A 20,434-nucleotide genomic window follows, 5' to 3' on the forward strand; every position below is an offset into this window, starting at 1 on the left:
ACTGGGGGACAGAGTGGGCAATGAGAGGCTGGAGAGCAGCGCTGTGCAAAGGGCCCTGGGGGTCCTGCTCCATGGAAAGTTGGATGTGAGTCAGCAGTGCCCTGGCAGCCAGGAGGGCAGCTGTGTCCTGGGGGGCATCAGGCACAGCATGGCAGCTGGGCAAGGGAGGGCATTGTCCTGCTCTGCTCTGCTCTGCACAGGGGCCGCCTCAGCTCCAGCGCTGGGGGCAGTTTGGGGTGCCACGATAGAAAAAAGACACGGAGCCATTAGCGAGTGTGCAAAGCAGGGCCACGAGGATGGTGAAGGGCCTTGAGGGGAAGTTGTATGAGGAGTGGCTGAGGTCACTTGGCTTGTTCAGCCTGGAGGAGACTGAGGGGAGACCTCACTGTGGTTATAACTTCATCAGGAGGGGAAACAGCGGGGCAGGCACTGATCTCTCCAGTGAGCAGTGACAGGACTCGACTCCAGGAGGAAACAGCCTGAAGTTGTGTCAGAGGAGGTTTAGGTTGGTCAGGAAAAGTTTCTTCAGCCAGAGAGTGGTTGAGCAGGTTGAGCTGGCTCCCCAAGGAAGTGTCACAGCTCCAAGCCTTACAGAGTTCCAGAAGCACATGAACTCTCAGGCACCAAGTGTGATTCCTGGGAAGCCCTGTGCAGGGCCAGGAGTTGGACTTGATGATGCTTGTGGGTCCTTTCTAAATCAAAATATTCTGTGATTCTGTAAAGAATGTTCAGAAAGTGCATACTTTGGCCTCTAATAAAAGAATGTGCGTTCCTGAATAGAATTTCACCTCCCCTTGGTGGCTGGTGTCTGCTACCCACACCAGGTCAGTGCACTGCTAGACAGTGCCACACACTTTGGATTGATTTGTTTGTGCACACAGAATGTCAGATTTAAGCACTTCCCTAGAAAAAAAAAAAAACAAAACAATTACAAGTGAATATGCTGACTCTTCAAGAGAAGAATTTGTAGTTTGATTTTCTGTCTTGCGTTTCTACATTCTTGACTCTCGTTTATTGAGCCATACCATATAACAACCAAACTGATCTAAAAATGGAGGGTTTCTTAAACAATTATTAGAAAATAGCTAGATTTTCACCATCTTCTCTTTTTATGGTTGACTTCCAATGCTGTTTGATAGGAGCAGTCTCATCACAGCTCTAAGAGGAATGGGACTCCATCACAAAAGCCTTATAGATTTTATTTTTTTCTGATACCAATCCCATCCAGTGAATATCTGCCAGTAAGTACAGTACAGCAATCACAGGCTGTAGCTCTTCTTCCTAAACACTGGCTGCTCCATCAATCCAGAATGCCTGAGGCAGCTGAAAGCTCAGGTCTCTTTCAAATCCAGGACCTCCTGGTGTGACAGCTCAGTGTACCACCGTAATGGCAGCAAGCCAGCAAATGTAGATGCTGGATTTTTCAGGATTTTTGACTGCTGTGATTTACAAAGGATGCATTTCTTCTGTTTTATCCACACATCATAATTATTCTTAATTATTCCCAATGTGTTGCCTATCATACTCCAGCCTTCCTGTTATTTATTTCAATCCTTTCTCAGAAAGCACAGAGGATGAGAGTGAATCATCCAGAATAATTAAGTAAACCAGTGGTGAGAGCCCCCTTCAGAGGAAACATATATTTTGTAAAAGTTGCTGAATTTAATTTACAGTCATCTTAAGAATAATGATACTATTAAGGAAGTGATTTCTGCAAAATAAAAGCATTTGGAGCTTCAGACTAGAATAATAATAAAGACAAAAAATCCATTCCAATCTTGTTAACCCTCAAATAGCCAAAATTAATGGAGTATTGCAGTTTATGTCCTCATATTCAGCAGTACTTATGTGAGATTCATAAACGTTAAGTGATTTTGTGCAAGGATTTCTGAGACTGAGTATGTCCTGTGTGATTTTCAGCAGCTAAAAAAGGCTTCCAGTTTTAAAAATGACCACTAAGTTTTGAATGCTAAATGGCATCTGAGTTTTTTTTTGTTTCCATCTTAAAAACAATCAAGGTCTAACTCTTACAATTTCATTTCTCACACTGAAATACAAATTCTGGGCATTCAAAACCAAAGTTTCTCAGAGACAACATCTGTAAATAATGACCTTGTCACCTATCTAGGATTCAGCATCTCTGCCTGAATAATGAACCAGTAGCTCTGCACAACACAGACATTGTTCTGTGTTAATTAATTTGTATTAGTAACTGGAACTTTTAGCTTTTTATCAGAAGAATAACCCAGAGCTTACTGACCTTTAGAATCCATACTACCACACCTTCTGAAAAGTAAAACTATTGCACTTTCCATAAAATAGAATTCAGCAACAAGAAAACCATTAGCTGGGTTTCATGGGCTACAGATTAAAACTGTGGCTTTGTTTCCCAGGCTCTAAGAAACAAAGTTCTTACCGCCTTCCAGTTATAATAGGCAAAAAATCTTCTGATTTGGCTTCAATTATTTTAAACATTACTTTCTGCAAATCTGAAATGCCCACAGCCATGTCTTCTAGCATCCCTGCTTCTTCACCTACATGAGAAGATTAAAGAGATTATTAACAGAGGTGGCAGATCAGACAATGCATTGGTTAAAGCAATATGAGGATTATATTTTCCAGTCTGTGCATCTAAAAATCAAAGTTCTAAATCCACATTACAATAACTTACATTAAACCAGACTGATTTCTTGAACTGCTGACAATTCTGTGGCCTAAGTGGTAAGCATGAGTATTAAGCAATTCTGAAAATCAGCCTGCTCTATATAGGCAGAGAATAACTTCAGAAAAGCCACTTTTGTATATTCTGAAAGTGTTTAAAAGGCTGTCCTGCCGATGGAGGACAAAGGCTTTGAGAATAACAACATGCATCATGCAAAATGGAGAAGATAGCTATCTCCAAGTGAGCTACTGCATTAAAAAGCTGCACAAATGCTAAATTCCTCTATTTTAGTCAAAATCTCTGATTTGGGGAATGATTCCAATAGATCTTGTTCAAAGTTTGAAACATAAGGCAATTTCTCCCTCCAAATTTCCTTTTTAATACATATCAAAATAATGGCACCTGCAACAAACTATGAAACCATTTTCAGGCTATCTTCACATTATCAGCACTGGTGATCATGGCCAAGGCTTATAAAGGTAGTAAGTGTTTAAATCTGCTATTTAGATTAGCTTTATAAACCTGGTATTTTGGGTCAGGTCTGCATGGAACACAGAATGAAACAGATTTATAATTTTTGCTGCAGAATTGACAACACAGTGTCAATGACTTCAGTTGTGCAGGCCTACTGTCTTGTAAGGACAGTATTTGATTCAACAAGCCAAATTACTGGAAACAGAGCAGGGGGTTAAAATAACTTCCTGGGTAAACTTCTGGGTTGGGTACATAAGGAACTTTGTCCAAGAACAATACTTACTGTATGTGCTAAGGAGTCCTTCATATTGCACGAGCAATCCAACAGTATGAAGCTGTTGTAAAAATCCTTGGTCATGTAAACCTGTGTGCAATTTGATCACGAAACCACAGACCAATCCAGCGAGCTGTAAAGATAATGAAAACACGTGCAATTAAGAGGTGCACTGTTACAAGACAAATAGTTAAAATGAGGCTTGCTATCATTATACACCACAGAGGTAACACCTATGTATTTGAGAAAACAGCAGAGGTATTTCTGTTTAGTGACTGTATACATGATTTCATAATAACATATTTTGATGCTTTTTTTTTTTTTTTGGTGTATAAAGTAGTGAAATAGTCTGTTAATTTATATTAGATAAGCTTAATTTGTTTTGTGTCATTGTGTGTTATTTACACTGACATAAATCAGACCAGAACCTCACTTGTCAGGCTTTGAACGTGTAAAACTGTGAATTATGATGTGAATTATGTGAATTGTAATGGATTTGAAAGTGGTTCAACATCTAATGCAACTGAATCTCCTTGGCAGTTGCAACATACAACTTAAGGGAGAAATTAAGTGAAATATTTAGAGAAAAATCTATCTGAAAAAACATAATCTACAGGAGAAGACATAAAGAGCTTCAGTTATTTGCCAAGGGAAGACCGTTCTAAGGAAAGACATGCTAATAGTCTTTAAACACTTAAAATATTGCTACAAACTGAAAACAAATAATCTGCTCTCCATTTCCAATGCAAACTGAAAACAAATAATCTGCTCTCCATTTCCAATGCAACCAGGAGAAAAAAAAATCCCCCTAGCTTGGATGCTGCCTAGCCAGTGCCCTGTAAGGCCACATCTGGAGTGCTGTGTTCAATTCTGGGCTCATTAGGACACGGAAGACAAGGAGCTCCTGGAGAGAGTCCAGAGAAGGAACACAAAAATGATTTGGGTCTGGAGCATCTCTCTTATGTGAGTGCCAGGAGGATGTGCCAGATGCTTTTCAGTGGCCCCCAGCAACAGGATGAGGAGCAAAGGCCATAAACTGAAATACAAGACATTCCACCTCAACATAAGGAAGAATTTCTTTACACTGAGGGTGGCAGAGCACTGGAACAGGCTGACTAAGGAGAATTTGGAGTCCCCCTCTCTGGATATATTCCAACCCCACCTGGGTGTGTTCCTGTGTCACCTGCTCCAGGTGACCCTGCCTTGGCAGGGGGGTTGGATTGGAGTGGATGATCTCCAGAGTCCTTTAACCCTACCTATTCTGTGATTCTTCAATTATGAATGTCAGCAAGACATATTCAAAACTAGACTTGAGAACTATGTAATCTAGGAAGTCTAAAAACAGATTTCTGGATCTTTCTTTGTGCAAAGGCAGGATTAGGCAACTTTCCCAGTCCATTGCAGACCTGCTTCTCTGACTCAGTGGTAGAAGTACTATGGGTTTCTACTTACTATTTAGTTTCCTATCACATTATAAAATATTTAGGTGAATATCATGGAAAATAAATGAAAAAGTTGTGTCAGATTGGAAGGAAAAAACACAGCAAAACAAACAAACAAACAAACCACAAAACACAAACACTGGCATGAAGAGTATGCTTATAACTACAACAACAGAAGGAAGTAAGTGACACAAGACAACCTACTGCTTGGCTAAAGACGATGTCTCTTCTTAGGGTCAGCATCAAACACTGGGGCAAACCACAGGCAAGTTCCTGGAGCAGGACAAACGCCATGGATTGCTTGGCCCTGGTCACCACTTCTCCCATGCACTCCTTCAGTGTAATCACCAGTGGATACAGCTGCTCATACCAGTCACCTAGAACAAAACAGGTCATCTGTTCCAAAGTGGAAAACTCGCAGTGAAAAGCCCTTTTCCACAAGGAAGGACGGCAGCAGCAGCTGTGTAGAACACCCTTCCCTTTAAAACAACCCCTGCAGCTCTCATCAGACCATTGTGGGACCACAAATGCCACTAGAGAACATGCTTATAAGTAGGACTCCATCTTACCACTGGGAATGGGGTTAAATCCCTGACCTGAATTCAACTGCACTCTGAAACAATGGCCTTTTCTAACAGTCCCAGCATCTCTGTAAAACTTGTATTTAAGTGTCACAAACAGAGCATACAGGGAAACACATAAAACCTCATTTAGCACATAAAGATTAATGCAGTGGAGATGAAGATCTCCTGTTCTTTCCAGGACTTACAACTGGCTATGTAAGAAATGAAGTAGCATCAAAAATGCAAAAGCAAAGAGAATAACCATATATTAAAGAAAAAGTGGCTGCTGAAGGGCAAAGCACAATAACAAATAGGTACATGGAAGGGTATCACCTGCTTAATCTACAGGCTGGAAATAGAATAAGCTTCAGATCATATTACTTTTTTTTTTAAGCTTCTCTCTATATTGTTCTCTTTAAATATTTAGAGATATTGAACTCATTTCCAGCTATTTCTATCGGAGAGATGTAGAACTATTTTGAAACATGTTTTGCTCTATTAAAATACATGCTAGGAATATTAAAATAAAAACCCTAGTGAAATGCTTGGAAAATGTGATTCCTTAATGCATTACAAATGAAACAGTGATAACTAGGAATGGAGGAAAATCAGAACACCTTACATAAACTTGCCCAATAATGCCAATTGTGCCTGCATTTTACAGGATTTAATAAAATCAGACCTGCATTGTAGTTGCATATGGCTTTGCCTACCCTCTAAGTTGAGCAAATAATAAAAACAAACAAACAAATCCCCTACATCTCAGTTTCATTGTACAGTTTGAAATGAAGGAAATCATCACTCTAGAAGAATCTATATAAAAGTTGGGAATGCAACAATCCATAATTGGCTCATACTTTCTGTAGCTTAGGGTAATTAAGAATCAATGATAATTAAAATCTGTTGTAATTAGGTGCAAGACAGCAGCATGCTGTTTCAGGTAACATTCTAAGTCAGGCTGGTAAAAACTCGTTTGTACTGAGGAAGTTCTTTAGGCAGGAAGACGCAGCTGCCTGTTGCCAGTCAATTTGGCTGATCTCCAGAAAAAACATATAAATTAATAAAACTGTAGCCAAGAAGACTGGAGAGAGCTCTGAAAGCTGGGAGAAATTAGAGGAAGTAAGGAGCAGGAAAGGGGAACAAGGACAGAGCAGGCAAAGAGAACAACCTGAGCTCCTTTATTGTCTTTGTGGTCAGACAATCGTGTTTTAACATATATTTAACCATGGGTAATACAGAGGAAGCATTCCCTGGAAAACAGCAGTTCTGAAGTGAGTGTCATCCTGACACAACAGATTATAAGCCACCCCCAGGTACAAGCTCCAGGTGATTTCATACATGTCATTGACTAACAGAGTGATGACACGCTGCGTGCCAAGGTCTGGTGTACACATTTCAAAGAGACTGCTGGAAAAATGGAGAGCTTGCAGGGTAGAGCTACCAAGATTTAGACTTTAATCTCCTTAAGCTGATGAAAAAGGCTGAGCAGCAACTTGATTTCCCCTCTTCATGAGGAGAAAATAACAAGGACTAACTGAGGTGTTTATTCCAGGGAACAAAAGCAAAAGAACAACCAGAGGCTGCTGCAAAACACAGATGAGTTTAGAAATAAGGTAGACAAAAAAATGTGATGCATTGGAAGTCAGTGTAGACAGATCAGGCAATCTGAACTCTCCTTTCAAGTCAAATTACAACCCTTTATTAATTTAAGCAATAAATACATGCCAATAAAAGCAACAGCAGCAAAATAAGATCAAAAGATGTAATGCACACTGAACCGATAAGCAGGGCTGTATGTGGTAAGACTAGAGTTTGCTGGCTGCTTCTTACTTGAGCAAATAATGAAAAAGATTATACTTGGCCATTTCAAAGTAGACTTGAAGGTACAGCAAACAGACATCTGCACTTCTTCCATGGGTAAGTAGAGCTGGATACAGACACAGCCAAGGATGTGGGCAAATACTCTGCCAGGGCAGAAAAAGCAGAAATTCTAGAACTAACTACACTTCTTGAACCTGAAATTACAATTTCAGGTTATGTGGACAGGGCTAAAGAGCATTTCTGACAGCCTTTTTCATAAAAGAAGAGCATGTATGGACAGAAGAAGGGGGAATGGATTCAAACTGAAAGATTAGATTCGATATTAGGACAAAATTCTTTACAGTGAGGGTGATGAGGGACTGGCACAGGTTGCCCAGAGAAGCTGTGGATGCCCCATCCCTGGAAGTGTTCAAGGCCAGGCTGACTGGGGTTTTGAGCAACCTAGTCTAGTGGAAGGTGCCCCTGCCCAACCACTGCAGATGGGTTGGAATGAGATGCCCTTTCAGGTCCCTTCCAACCCAAACCATTCTTTAATTTTATGAACAGAGAGGGTCACATACTGGCCACAAGTCGCATAATACTTTTAGATCTGTTTTTACTGAGCTGCCACTTAACCAGCCCATCTGCACTGTGGATTTCTCTTTCTTCAGGAACATAACTTTGTATTTCTCCTTGCTGAACTGCATTCTAATACTTCAGTGCTCTGTTTCATCAGGATCCATTATAATCCTGCTCCCACATTGCTTAAAGCCTCTCCCAGCTTTAAGCACCTGCAAATTTAATATGCCTCATCCATATTTCATAAGGCAAGTCAGTAATAAAAATACTGAATACTGGACCCAGAACAAATCTAAGTGGATTCTTCTCCATGCAGCCTTGTAGGTTGGCAGTAAACAAATGATAACCACCTTCTATTATGATTTTCCAAATTTGCACATACCTTGTGATAGCTTCAAGATAATTTTCTCACAACATTTTTTGAGGGGAGACTACATGTTTGGAATACTAACTTATTAATTTACTAACATAAGCAGTTTTGTCTGTAATAGTTGCATTTAAAAGGAATTCAAAGATTTTAAATTCTCAAGGTAATTTTTGTATTGAAGAACATTCATACTAAATGTATTAAGAACAAATCCTACTGAGTACTTAATGTCCCAAAGAATACAGAGCTTTACTTACATATGCATTTGGCTTTTTGGTAAACAATAAAAATTGTAAATTTGTAGAAAACCTTACCCTAGCAACTGAGAAAATATAAATTATTATAGAATATAGAGTTGCACATGTCACTAGTAAAGAGGACAACCTTTGTGTGATTAGATTTTCCAAAACAATCTTCTGCTTCTTACTCACACTGAAACTTCTCAGTCTCAGTTAATAAGGATGTCCAATCCCCAGAAGGTGGATGTAGTTGGCAAATCTGACAGGGACTGCATTGTTTCTTGAAAAAAAAAAGAATGTTCCTGAATAGACAAGTATATTCTCATGCTTATGCTTTATTTAAAATCAAAATAAGAGTTGCATCAGAGACTGAGATCTTAGAAAAGCCAACTCTAGGAAGAAAAAAAAAGGTGCTCAATTTTTGCTCTGTTAAATTTCACCGTGTCACTTGTTATGCAGGATGTCCTGCTGCAAATACTCCAGCAGGAATATGAATGAGGACCATTCACTAACAATGCACCATGGTCCAAAAATTCAGCACTAACAGCTACTCATATGTATATACTGCAGCTTGTAAGTTGTTCCTTGAAACTGAGAAGCACTGTGAAACTGAAGTTTGTGAAACAAACAAACAAATAAAAATTGTATTTTGAAGCTTACAAGTAAATTCTGTAGATTTTTGGAAAAAAAAATATTGTCTTGTATGCAAGGCATAAATATATAATACTAATGCAATTCATAAATAGACATTTGTACAGGGAGCTGACATGTCTAAAGTAGAGTTCTCTTAGAGTGACTTTGTAGAATCACTTTGTGTACATTTTAGAACATATAATCTTTCAGAATACCTTTGTAGAATCATTTCAGGAAAGGAATAATACAAATTATTGCTTTTAACACATTCACAGACTCACACACATTGAGTCTTCAGATCTCAACTTTCCTTTAAATTAAAATCACAAGATTTGTATCCACAACACAGAGGAAAATCGTTTGAAAAAGGATGAAGAATTAACTGAATGAGTGAACATCTGAAAAAAAAGAGACTAGGAGCAAGAACAGAAGCAACAAGGAGACTCCAGGATGACTGTCAGGTTGCTAAAATGACATGGGCAGCCTGTCAGTTTGGAACACTTAGCATCCAGAAGAACTGTCAGAGTCTCCTGATGAAGCAAAGAAACTCAGTACAAAACCAGTGCTAGTCAGCCACTGGAAACTAAAACAAGGCATAAAAAATAAACATATTAAAATAAAGAATGGAAGGATGAAACTAAAAAGATAGTACCACCGTTATGCAGTTAGAATGAGATTAAAACAAAAGTCCATGTTCAGCAAAGCACTGAGTAAAATATTCCACGTCCATTGCCAAGAGAGTGGTGGCAGCTCAGTCTGTGACAGGATTTGCTCTCTGGTTACTGGAAAATGCCCTTCAGTCCCATGTTCCTGTAATCAACAGGCCTGTACAGGCAAATGACCTGCTTAGCACCCAGCTAGTCAGTTCTGCATGCCCCTAGCCAAGTCGCAGTATGTCAGACCACATGTTAAATTTGATAAAGTTTGGCAGAAAAGCAAGCTCCTGGTCTTTTCAAAGTGAGGCCCACTGAAATGCTTATTAAAATATGCTGGTAACCAAAAAGGATGCTTCAGCATAGTAGTCCTACCTCCTTTAGCCCTAGCAACAGATTAAAAAAGCCAATTTTGTCACTGCTATTTGTGCCACCTAAAATCCATGAATGGCTTGAAGTCACTTCAAAACTTAAATGGTGTGAAGTTAAAAAACGTACCTTAAATAAAAAGCAGAAGAATGCATAATGTCCTTGTCTTAAAGCAAAGGAGGGCACTACAGACATATAAATGTAACATATATAAACATAAATGTGACATATAAATATAACAGCAGATACCCACGAGGTAACCTTTCATTTAAATTAATCATTTACTACTTGACCATAAAAATAATCCGTGAGACAATTGAAATAATAGAGGTAAAACAACATAAATGAGTTGTCTTGATATCACAAAGTGAACATTAGACAAACTCTGTTTTAAGGAAAAAGGCAGGCAAATCAAACCAGCCAACCAACACAGAGCAACAGTAAATCCCTAAAATCAGCATGAAATAATTAACCCAGAATTTGATTTTACTCACCTAGGACAGGAACTGTCTTTTAATGCATATTTTTTTAAAGGGAGGTTTAAAAAGACTGACTTAGAAGACTTCACATATTCAACTTTGCACCATAAAAAGGTCAGTGCCTTATTTCTTTATTTTGCCACTCAGCTCTTGGAGCTCAGTTTAACTCCAGCTGAGGGCTAAGCTCTTTGAAAAAGGAGGAGGCTTTGTACTCACAATGCTGCAGCAGTTCTCGCAGGAACAATAAAAACCTGAATAAGTTTTCCTGGTATTCCTGCACTTTAAAGTAGCAGTTTACTTTGCACAGTTTGGATGTCCAGAAATTTTGAATTCTTGGGATTTATTATTCCATTGCAATCATCTAAGATTTTCTACACTGTCACATGGATTCATAGTTAGACACGAAACCATCTAATCATACATACACGAGAATCTCAGCACATTTAGTCACAATGAAAACAGAAAGAGAAGACAAAGGTAATAAAACACAAAGCTAAGGAAATCTAATACACTTTAAACATAGGAATGTTCTGTGAATGCTGTGCAACTAAATATTCTGATATCTTGTTTGTTGATCCAGTTAAATCGTCTTTCTTTCCCTTACATATTTTTCAGCTTCTGTTTTTAGCCAAAGTACTTGGAGAGAAGGGGTTGTCTTGTATTGCTGGGCTACATTCAGCCCAGGTACAGATCCCAGCAAAAAGAAAACGATGACACAGAAGTGAGAGGGAAAAGGAAAAGAAAAAAGCATAAATAAAATCATGCAAAGACAAGCTTAAAAGAAAAGGAAGAGGAAGGGAAGGAAAAAGCGTTTTACATGTGATTTCTCTAAATAAATTATGTCTGCTACTCAAGGACACAGACCACAGAAAAACTTTTCATCTTCCTGACTAAATGATATTTCATAATAAAAGCTTTTCTGAATATGCAAATAAAACTAGAATATGGCTTTATTTCCCACTAGAACATGGCTTGATTTCCCTTCTACCAGCATTGCAGTGGAAGGGATGCACTGAAAAGATGCAGTGCCCATCCCCAGGGCCCTGAAAGTTAGAAATTTTGAATCTCGACTTATATAGTCCCCAAAAGGTATGAGATAATACAAGAAAAATTAACCCACATATGTCTGTAGCAATGTGAGTATGAACAGAGGTTTCCTCCAATTCCAACTAGGAAATGCAGCAACGTTCCCCAGGTGCTCTTTGCCACCTGTGCTGAAGGTTATCAAAGGCCAATTCACAGAGCTTAATATCCCATAATTCACTGAAAATTCAAAATAAAGGTGCAATCACACCAGCAACTCAAATTGTTTGTGATAATGTGGTGGATCCTGTATGTATCAAATGAGGGAGTTATCACCCAGAGCCAGCGAAGGAATAGCTGGGCAGGAGCTCTGATGGGATGGCACAAGAAGCAGATGGAAACAACAGCCGCTTTCAGCAGCCAAACATGGAGATCTGTCAGGGGCTGTGTAAGCACAGGAGCAAACTGCTGTGTTTCACTGGCACCTCTAATGCTGCAGGACAGGCTTTCACATTCCAACTCTCATGGGAAATGAAAAGGCGAAAGTAAAAAGAAATATGTTGTCACGTATTTCTCCAAGGCAAACCAGACTAGAGTTAGAAGAACAACAACAACAACAAAAAAAAACCCTCTCCTTAAAAATCCTTCTACTCTTCCTGATTTATCCTGCAGAGGATTCATAATCCTGCAACTGATGAAACCATAGCATGTTACCTTGGTAACTGTAACTCAAATTCAGTCTTTAGAATACACTCAAAGGTCAGACTGCATGAAAAGTTAAGACTAAGGAAGGTAAAATTCACGATGAAAGGCAGAGTACAGGAAAAAAAGAAGTGCTCCAATATTTCCAATTACAAAGATTCCAAACAACAAATATAAACATGTTTGGAAAAAAAAAGAGTAAGATCACACAATGCCACAGTCACTGAGACTGCAAATATAAACCTACTTTAGGAAACTCTAAGTTACAACAACATCTATATTTATATGAAGATGCTATTGCATCAAATTATTGTCGTACCATTTTCTATCATCTAAAATGAACAGGTGTGCATTCTGTGAAAGATTTTTCATTGCTATATGCTACAAAAAAAAACCAGTCAGGTTCACTAAATAAGCAGAAATTTCATCCCATACTTCAAGGCATATTTGTGAAGTTTTTGTTCAAAACTGTATTCTTTTTTCTTACAAAAGCAGCCCAATTTCTCTGAGGATTAACTAAAGCAGTTTCAGACTCAAAGATCAATCTGTGCCCATACATTTGCAGCATTAATGAAATACATTATGCTCAAATACACTCAAATTATGTATAATATATAAGCAAGATGTGGCAAGCTTTCCATTTATGTCACATTTGTGAATTTTAAGTAGCACAAAAGTCTGTAATTTTAGAAATTTATCTATGGGTGTACACACGGCGTGATTTTGTATCTAGGAAAATGCTGTGAACTCACAACTAGGCTTCAAGTCCAAAATAAAGCAGAATTAAGGCCAAATGTGCAACTGCAAACTTGGAATCTCAACCTCTGTGTAGGTGCTGCACAGTGCACCCTTAGGGTTTCATGTTAAATTTCAGAGAAGGAGATGCAGAGAAAAACAAACATCTAAACCTACACTCTCACAGAGAAGTCAAGCATGAAAAATTCTGGCCCCAAAGTTTTGCAAATCATTAGGGAACCAACTTTAGCATACACCTGGATAGCTCTTTGGAAAGCTCCATCTTTCAAATTAGTCCTATAAAAGAAAGCAATTTTAAAACATCTCCAGCGCTTTATGACCTTGAAAGTCCTGTAAACTGTCCAAGGCATTCCTAAAATGATGTCTTACTCAAAAAGAACATGAAAACACAGCAGTCTGCCCTACAAATCTCTGCAGTTCTCATTTGAGGGACTGTTACAGAACTTTCAGGACAACTCAACAAAAGCATTGACTGCTCTCACTGAAGGACACCTGTAATGATTCAAGAGAAATAGGGATGGCTCTGAAATGAAGGAAAAAGGAAATCTATTCCAGCACCATAGCAGTTAGATATTTTTTGTGTCCTTGGCCCACCAGCTCCAGAAGACAACTTTTCAGCTGGATGAAACTCATCTATAATTTTCTAACCATTACTGTTATTATTATTGCTAAGCAAGATCTACCTTTCATTCTACTTGATGGCTGCTTATTATAGTACTTAAAATGATGTAACTTTCCTTTTTTTTTTTTTTTTTTTTTTGGCTTGTGACCTAAAAGCTCTAACCAATATTCCATTTGCCTGTGTAGGGTGTGAGCCTGAATCAAAGCTATGAGCACACTAGAATTAAAGACTCAAATGAACTGCTTAAATCCATAACATGGTGTATAGCAGTGGAGATGTTCAGGGGGTTGAAGAGAGTGAAGGAAATTATGTAAAAGTTCATGCTGGCATGAAATAGGCATGTCAGAAAGCATTCCAAAATAACTATCCTAATTCATACCTTTTTTTTTTTTTTTTTTCAGAAAGAGGAAGGAGGTCTGGAAATCAGAGCTTTTGTTCCACAACTATGAAATACAGACAAAACCCACAACATGTGTGTCAATGCATACACACACAAGTGCACTGCAGTCACTTGGAGGAAAGTTTGGGAGAAAGAATACTACTACCACTTTACCTGCAAAACATTTCTAGAAGACATGCTGGACTTCTAACAATAACACCAAAGCTTGTTAGCACCACAGGGAAGAGGAGGGAGTTAGGAACAAGAACAATATTCAGTTTTTCTCTTTTAATCACAATGAGCATGCTTGGGTTCACCATCTAAGGTTTCTTCCAAGTTCAAAACTACACCTACCTAGCTGTTAAATATTTGTAACTTCTCTGAGGAAGGCAGGAAAGGTATAGAAAGCTGTGTTGATATTTTTCACCTGCAAGCCTTCACTAGAGAACAGAGATTACATCACCTTCCTCTCCAACATTACATGCCTGGTAGACAGAAACTTAGAGAACCAAACAGATAAGGAATAGGTTGCTCTCTGGACTGACCATACAAAATCAAGTCCAACACATCTTGCACTGAAAACAAGGCCTCCAGCACAATCCTCTCATACTGGTAAAATGCAGATGTTACAGCTGCATTAAAAATCAATACCACAACCGGAATTCACAAAACTCACCAGTACTACACAAATGACATAAATCTAAAAAAAGTAATTTTATTTCTTGTTATGTAAGAAAGAAATTACAACTGAGTACTGATAACTTCAAAACTCTTTATATAAAATGATGTAATCAAGTTCTGTGGAGAACATGTAAGGGAATATACAGGATAAAATGCACAATGAAAAAAAAAAAAAAAGAAAGTTGAAACTATACAAAGCTCCATAAAAATAAACTAGTTGTGCTGGTCGGTTGTTTTATATGGGGAGTTGTGTTATTTAGCTGAAGAGTGGCACAAAGGTTGGCTCTGATTTCCTTGCATTAGGACTACCACCACTGCCACTAAGGATCTGTTTCATTTGTTGCAATACACTTTCAGACTACAAAATCTCATCAGACTTATTAAGCAGATCTAATCTATGCATCAAGAATGCAAACATGAATAAGCCATAAGAGAAGATCAGAAGGTGACAAGGACCCACCGTGGACAAAATTTTCTTTACATCATCCCATAGAATTATTCCACTTGACCTTTTGACACAGGCTGACAGGTATATCCAGGTAAACATGAATTTTATCAAATTAGAAAATAAAAATCAGTATATCACCTCAGAAAAGTGGAAGCATTTGCAGGAGAGTGACACTGATACAGAATGTTCACCTTTCCTTACAAGTTTTCTGTGGGGTAAGACACAGTCTAATTTTTTTTCCTCAAAATACTACATGCAAGTAAAATCAAAAGTAAATTAAATTACATCAGCCTACAAAAAGAAAACATTGTGGTTTCAAAAGGTTTACACTCTAGCACAAACAATTGAGCATGGCAAGCAGTCTGAGCACACATCAAAGCTGTACTTTGATAAATAACTTCCCTATAAGTGTGCAAAACCTTGCTATTAGCACTCTCATCAAAGATACAATCAAGTCTTCTCTAGATGACTTTTCTGTAGCTGTGTAAATTTTTATTTACTCTTGTCAACGATTAAAAAATAAAAATTAGGGGGGGGTTGCTTACCTCTTGTATGCAACACCTTGCAATCTGCTGCTGAGGGCTCATTTTCACCCTCTTTAATGTTGCTCATGTTGTCTTTTTCAAGCAGTCTGTCCACCATGGCAATAAGGCAGTTCAAACTCTTTGCCACATTGGCCCACACCCTGTCCTGAAAAGAGCAGAATTATCACTGCATGTTACTGAAGAATTAAAAAAAAAAAAAATAGAGACAATAGTAACTTATTAACCCCTGAAGTTGAGACCAACGTGCAAATTACTAGAAATATTAGATGTCAGCATATGACTGGTCCTCTCATCCTTCAGCCTATTACCAACCTGAGCCTTTTTCATGGAGATCTTTCTTGCAGTGTAAATGAACACAAACTCTTGTGGTTTTAGACACTGGAGAACAAGTGCTTCAAACTCGACATAAAAATGCAGACAAAGTTTCAGGTCTAGCAAGGAACTGAGCAGCTTATCTATTTAAATGATACTTTAAGGAGTATAGACACACTCAAAGGCTTGCCAAATCAAACCTTGTGTGGGCCAGTTTTGTCACAGTACTTAATAACCTCTTTTTGATAATTTAACATATCCTATACTTTATCTGCTGAAGAAAATGTTAAATTCAAGAACTAGAATGAGAAACTTGCTGTCATGGCGTATTTATTAGGTAACACCATTTCAGTTTCGTTCCTCACCTCTCACATAAACTGCAACCATCACACTTAACTGAGTTTATAGTAAGAGAATTACAGAAGTAATAGAGTGGTAGGAAAAATTCTGTACAAGCAGAGAACAAAAGAAATAATGTGGAGCGTAAGAAAGAGCTGTTACGGAACAGTGATATAGGGAGGGTCCTTCAGGTGCTGGATGCTGCAGAAATCAAAACTTTTGCAGCTACTTTTGCAGCACTGAATAAGAAGGAAAAAACCAAGCCATACAAGAAATGAGGCTGTACACAAGACATGCAATCAGACTAAAACCAAACCATAACAAACCCACATAATCCAGCCTCCCCTCTCCAAGTACATGTTTCAATGCTGAGTCATTCTGAAAATAATGCAGAGCAACCAGAGTTTGCTTGAGGGTTAAAAACGGGAATCACTACTTTGTTTTGTACTTTACAGTGCCAGAAGCATTATGTATTTGTCAGGTCTTCAGGCACAAAAATGAAGTTTTGAACATAACAAGAGAGAAGGTTAAAGAAAACTGAGAACTCAGAGAAATACCATAGTTCCATATAAATGGCAACCCTTGGATTCTGAGTGGAGGCAAATCTAGAACTACTACTAAGGCAAACATTTAAATCTAATATTACTTTTCAACTATATGCCACACTTCAGCCTGACTAGAGGGATCTTATCTTTCCCTGTTCCCTCCTCCTGAGGACACAACCTGTGACAAGTGGCATCCTGACCTAAGAGACATCACGTGGGCCCACAGACAGAAGCATGGACTTTCTCAAGCTGCACAACAGAGATCCTCTCCTCCAGCTCCCCAAACCTGATTCCTGGAGCATTCTTGTGGGCAGCCTTAAGGACAAGTCAGCATCCAGTTTACAGGTGAACATGGAAACAATGGTTTCATTTTCTCCCTAGATAAACCTGCTTTAACCATACTATGAAAAAGATGCTGTTAATTTACAAGTTGGTCACATCCAAGCAGAACTGCATTTATTCCACAGCTGTTTAAAGTGCTGCATGTACAATGCAACACATGGTAATATCTGCACCTGTACATGAAATAAAACATTAGACACGTGAGTATTTGATATTCACGTACACTTAGATACAATTAAAATTCAAAAGACAGAGGGCAGGTATAGATTCCTTCAAAAGTTTCCACCTCAAGCAATCCTGAAAAAACATTTAGAATATGTGTGAAACTACTGATTTTTCCACCTACAAGTATAATTTTGGGGAGAAGGATTCTATGAAGAATCCTCCAGAGAGTATCAGGGAGCTTCAGAGTTTTCAGTCACTGAAGTTGCTGAGGAATATGCAACTGAGGTTGCTCAGAGAGGCTGCAGCAATCTAATTTCCCTTTCCTTTGTACCTTTCTCCCTTTGTAGGGAGCTTAATCCCCACACAAAAAAGCATCAAGCTCTTAATGAGCATCTGGAGTTATTGCACAAGCAACACAAATAGGAGCCCTTGTTTCACTCTGGAAAGAGCACTTTTCTCTTTTCAAACCAACTATTAACCTAGCATTGAGATGATGGCTATGCAATATTCCCACAAACATTCCCTGAGGGTTTAGAAGCAAAATTCATAAACATCTGTTGACAGAAAGCTCACTCTTATTATCATGTATCTGGCTTTTTTATATACAAACAACTGAGAGAGAGCAAAGGCCTGTCTCACAGCTCTTTTTCTCCACATAGGAGGTTCCTGGGATTGTGGGCAGATACAAAGTGTAGAGGTATCTATCATTCATTGAGATGTTATTCTGTCTGCACCAAAGGCAGTCACATTTATCTAAGAAGGCTGTTGAAATTCCGCAGTTTGGCAAGAACAATTTTCAAGTAAAAATGCAGTTTCCAATCAGTGAAAATCAAGTGGCTTTCTATGATTCTCCATGAGAAGAAATGAATCCACTTCATATTCTCATCCTTTACTATTTTCCTGTAGCCTAGCACACTTTCCACTGACCTTTCATCTTCTTAAGCAGCCTATTTTCAATTTGCCCACGAACAATCTCACAAGTGATCACTTTATAGCATGTGCCAGGTTAAAAGAAAAAATACAGTCTAGCATCCTCTTAAGTAAGCATTCTTATAAACCCTCTGTGTCGAGTAAGGGATCAGGAGAAATATTTCCTGATACACTGAAATACTGACACCCTAGTTTTCTAAGCAGGATACTTTTCCCCTGATCACACGTTTCCCACTAGCTGCTGGAGCAATGTGGATGCTAAGTTTGTGGTATGAAAGAACAAGAGAAACAAGATCTCTGTCTCCCTCTCACTACTGCTTCTTTAAGTCAAGGCAATGACAGGGAAGGTGGAAATCTGTAACTTGACCCCATAGAGACAAGGCAGTGCCACATTTACATCTTACACTTCTCCCAAACTTCAGAAGTCATCTGGAATGTTATGGAGCCCTGGCTCATGCAGCTAGGTGCTGCTAGTTAAAAATGGCCATGGTCACAGTTCTACTGTCACCTACGCTGTGGCAGTGGCAAGCAGACATGCACACTGAAATACCTCCATGGAAAAGGTAGGCTTTGGCATCAGTGAAAGCTGGGCACTTCCCCTAGGACAATTAAAAATGAATCTGTAAAATAATTCTCTTTCATTCATCCAACTGAAAAATATGTAATTGATTTCCATCTGATCAGAAAGTACCATTAAAAAGTAGGACAGCTTCCTCATGTCAGAGAGCAGGAATGGATACTCTTTTCTGTCACTATATTTTCCTTTATAGATGAGTTTCACAGTAGATTAAGTGGGTTTTTTTTCAAATTTTATATGCATTTATTCTCTTTCCATCGTGCTAATCACAATTTGATTATTAAAACTCACATTATTTATCACCTCTACTGATGGAAAGAACTGAAATCTATCCAAAGTCTAATCATTCAGTTCAGAAAAAATCACATTTCTCCAGAATTTATACTGCCTCAAGTTTGACAATGACTCTGACTCAGTTCAATTCAGAAAACAGTGGAAGATACACTTAAATTTGAACCAAGATAATCTTACTAAATCAGCAGACAAAAATAAATACTGTTTAAAAGAATCCACTTATGCAGTTTAATAGGTGAGGACCGAGCACCTGGCAGCTTTTTTTTTTTATCAGTTATGAAATACAGCAAAGCTATCTTCTTTTCAGAGATGCTAAATTGTAGTACTAAATTAAAATACAGCTTTCAAAAAGTGCCACTTTTTCCAGTGCAAAATTTCTCTCTTTTACAAAAACTATTGTGTTATTTATATTTCTGAATGTTTCAACAGCTGAAAACAAACATTTTTGCTTTAGTTCAAGGAAAGAACCACCATCCCAGCCCCTCAGGTTGTTGAGAAAACAAGAAGAAGTGAATTAAAGGCTTTAAAACCAGAGGACAAATAAAATAATGAGTTATTTATTGCTTAAATCTAATGACTATTTAATGCATGGGGCTGGAAATAATTGCCTTTCTTCTAGAAGAAATATATTCTTCTTCCTTTATTTTTGGTGTGGATAAAAATTACAGTTCAGGTGCAATACCATAGCTCACACAGGTTATTAATTATTTACAATAGAGATTAATATGCTGGCATCCTTTACGTTTATGAGAATACATAACATGAACTCAAAGCATGAGCCTGGACTGAATAAAAACAGCTTGAGTACGTATGAAATAAAGTAACAGATCTATTATGAAGACATCTAACAAAAGAATTGATATATAAAATCTCAGCCATATAAATAATACATATCTTTGAAAGATATGCTAAGAATGTTAAAATCTAAAAGTTATATTTAGTTCTTTTACACAACCTCAGACACCCTCTAAGAACAGAGTCTAAGGGCAAAGGGCTCTGTTTTGCTGAGGGTTAATTCACGTGTATTTAAAATGGTTAAAGCCTGAGGGCTGCAGAGGGGTGTTGCAGGGGGTGGGGAAGAAAAGAACATTTCCCTCTGAACAGCATAATCTGTTCCATTCCTTAAATCTGCCCAACTAGCAAAACCAACCCAAGTAAGAACAAAGACAATTTTTCTGTCTGGGCAAGAAGATACTCAACATCTTCACTGTTATATGCACAACCAGGCAGTCTCAGAGCA

At 38.2% G+C, this 20,434-nt stretch overlaps 1 protein-coding gene across 7 annotated transcripts in view; it reads right to left on the minus strand.

Annotated features, from left to right (window-relative positions):
• Positions 1-20,434, minus strand: part of INPP4B (inositol polyphosphate-4-phosphatase type II B) — a 105,915-nt gene that overhangs the window by 42,149 nt on the left and 43,332 nt on the right. For 6 of the 7 annotated variants that reach the window (XM_053976417.1, XM_053976421.1, XM_053976423.1 and 3 more), the window contains 4 exons: positions 15,691-15,835; positions 5,057-5,229; positions 3,420-3,543; positions 2,417-2,534 (listed from right to left, as the gene is read on the minus strand). In XM_053976417.1, coding sequence (XP_053832392.1) covers positions 2,417-2,534; positions 3,420-3,543; positions 5,057-5,229; positions 15,691-15,835 — 560 coding nt within the window. The remainder of the gene's footprint in view (positions 1-2,416; positions 2,535-3,419; positions 3,544-5,056; positions 5,230-15,690; positions 15,836-20,434) is intronic. The other variant, XM_053976424.1, reaches the window with a different exon arrangement.

The sequence above is a fragment of the Vidua macroura genome, chromosome 4, assembly GCF_024509145.1.
Source record: "Vidua macroura isolate BioBank_ID:100142 chromosome 4, ASM2450914v1, whole genome shotgun sequence".
Taxonomy (NCBI): Eukaryota; Metazoa; Chordata; class Aves; order Passeriformes; family Viduidae; genus Vidua; species Vidua macroura.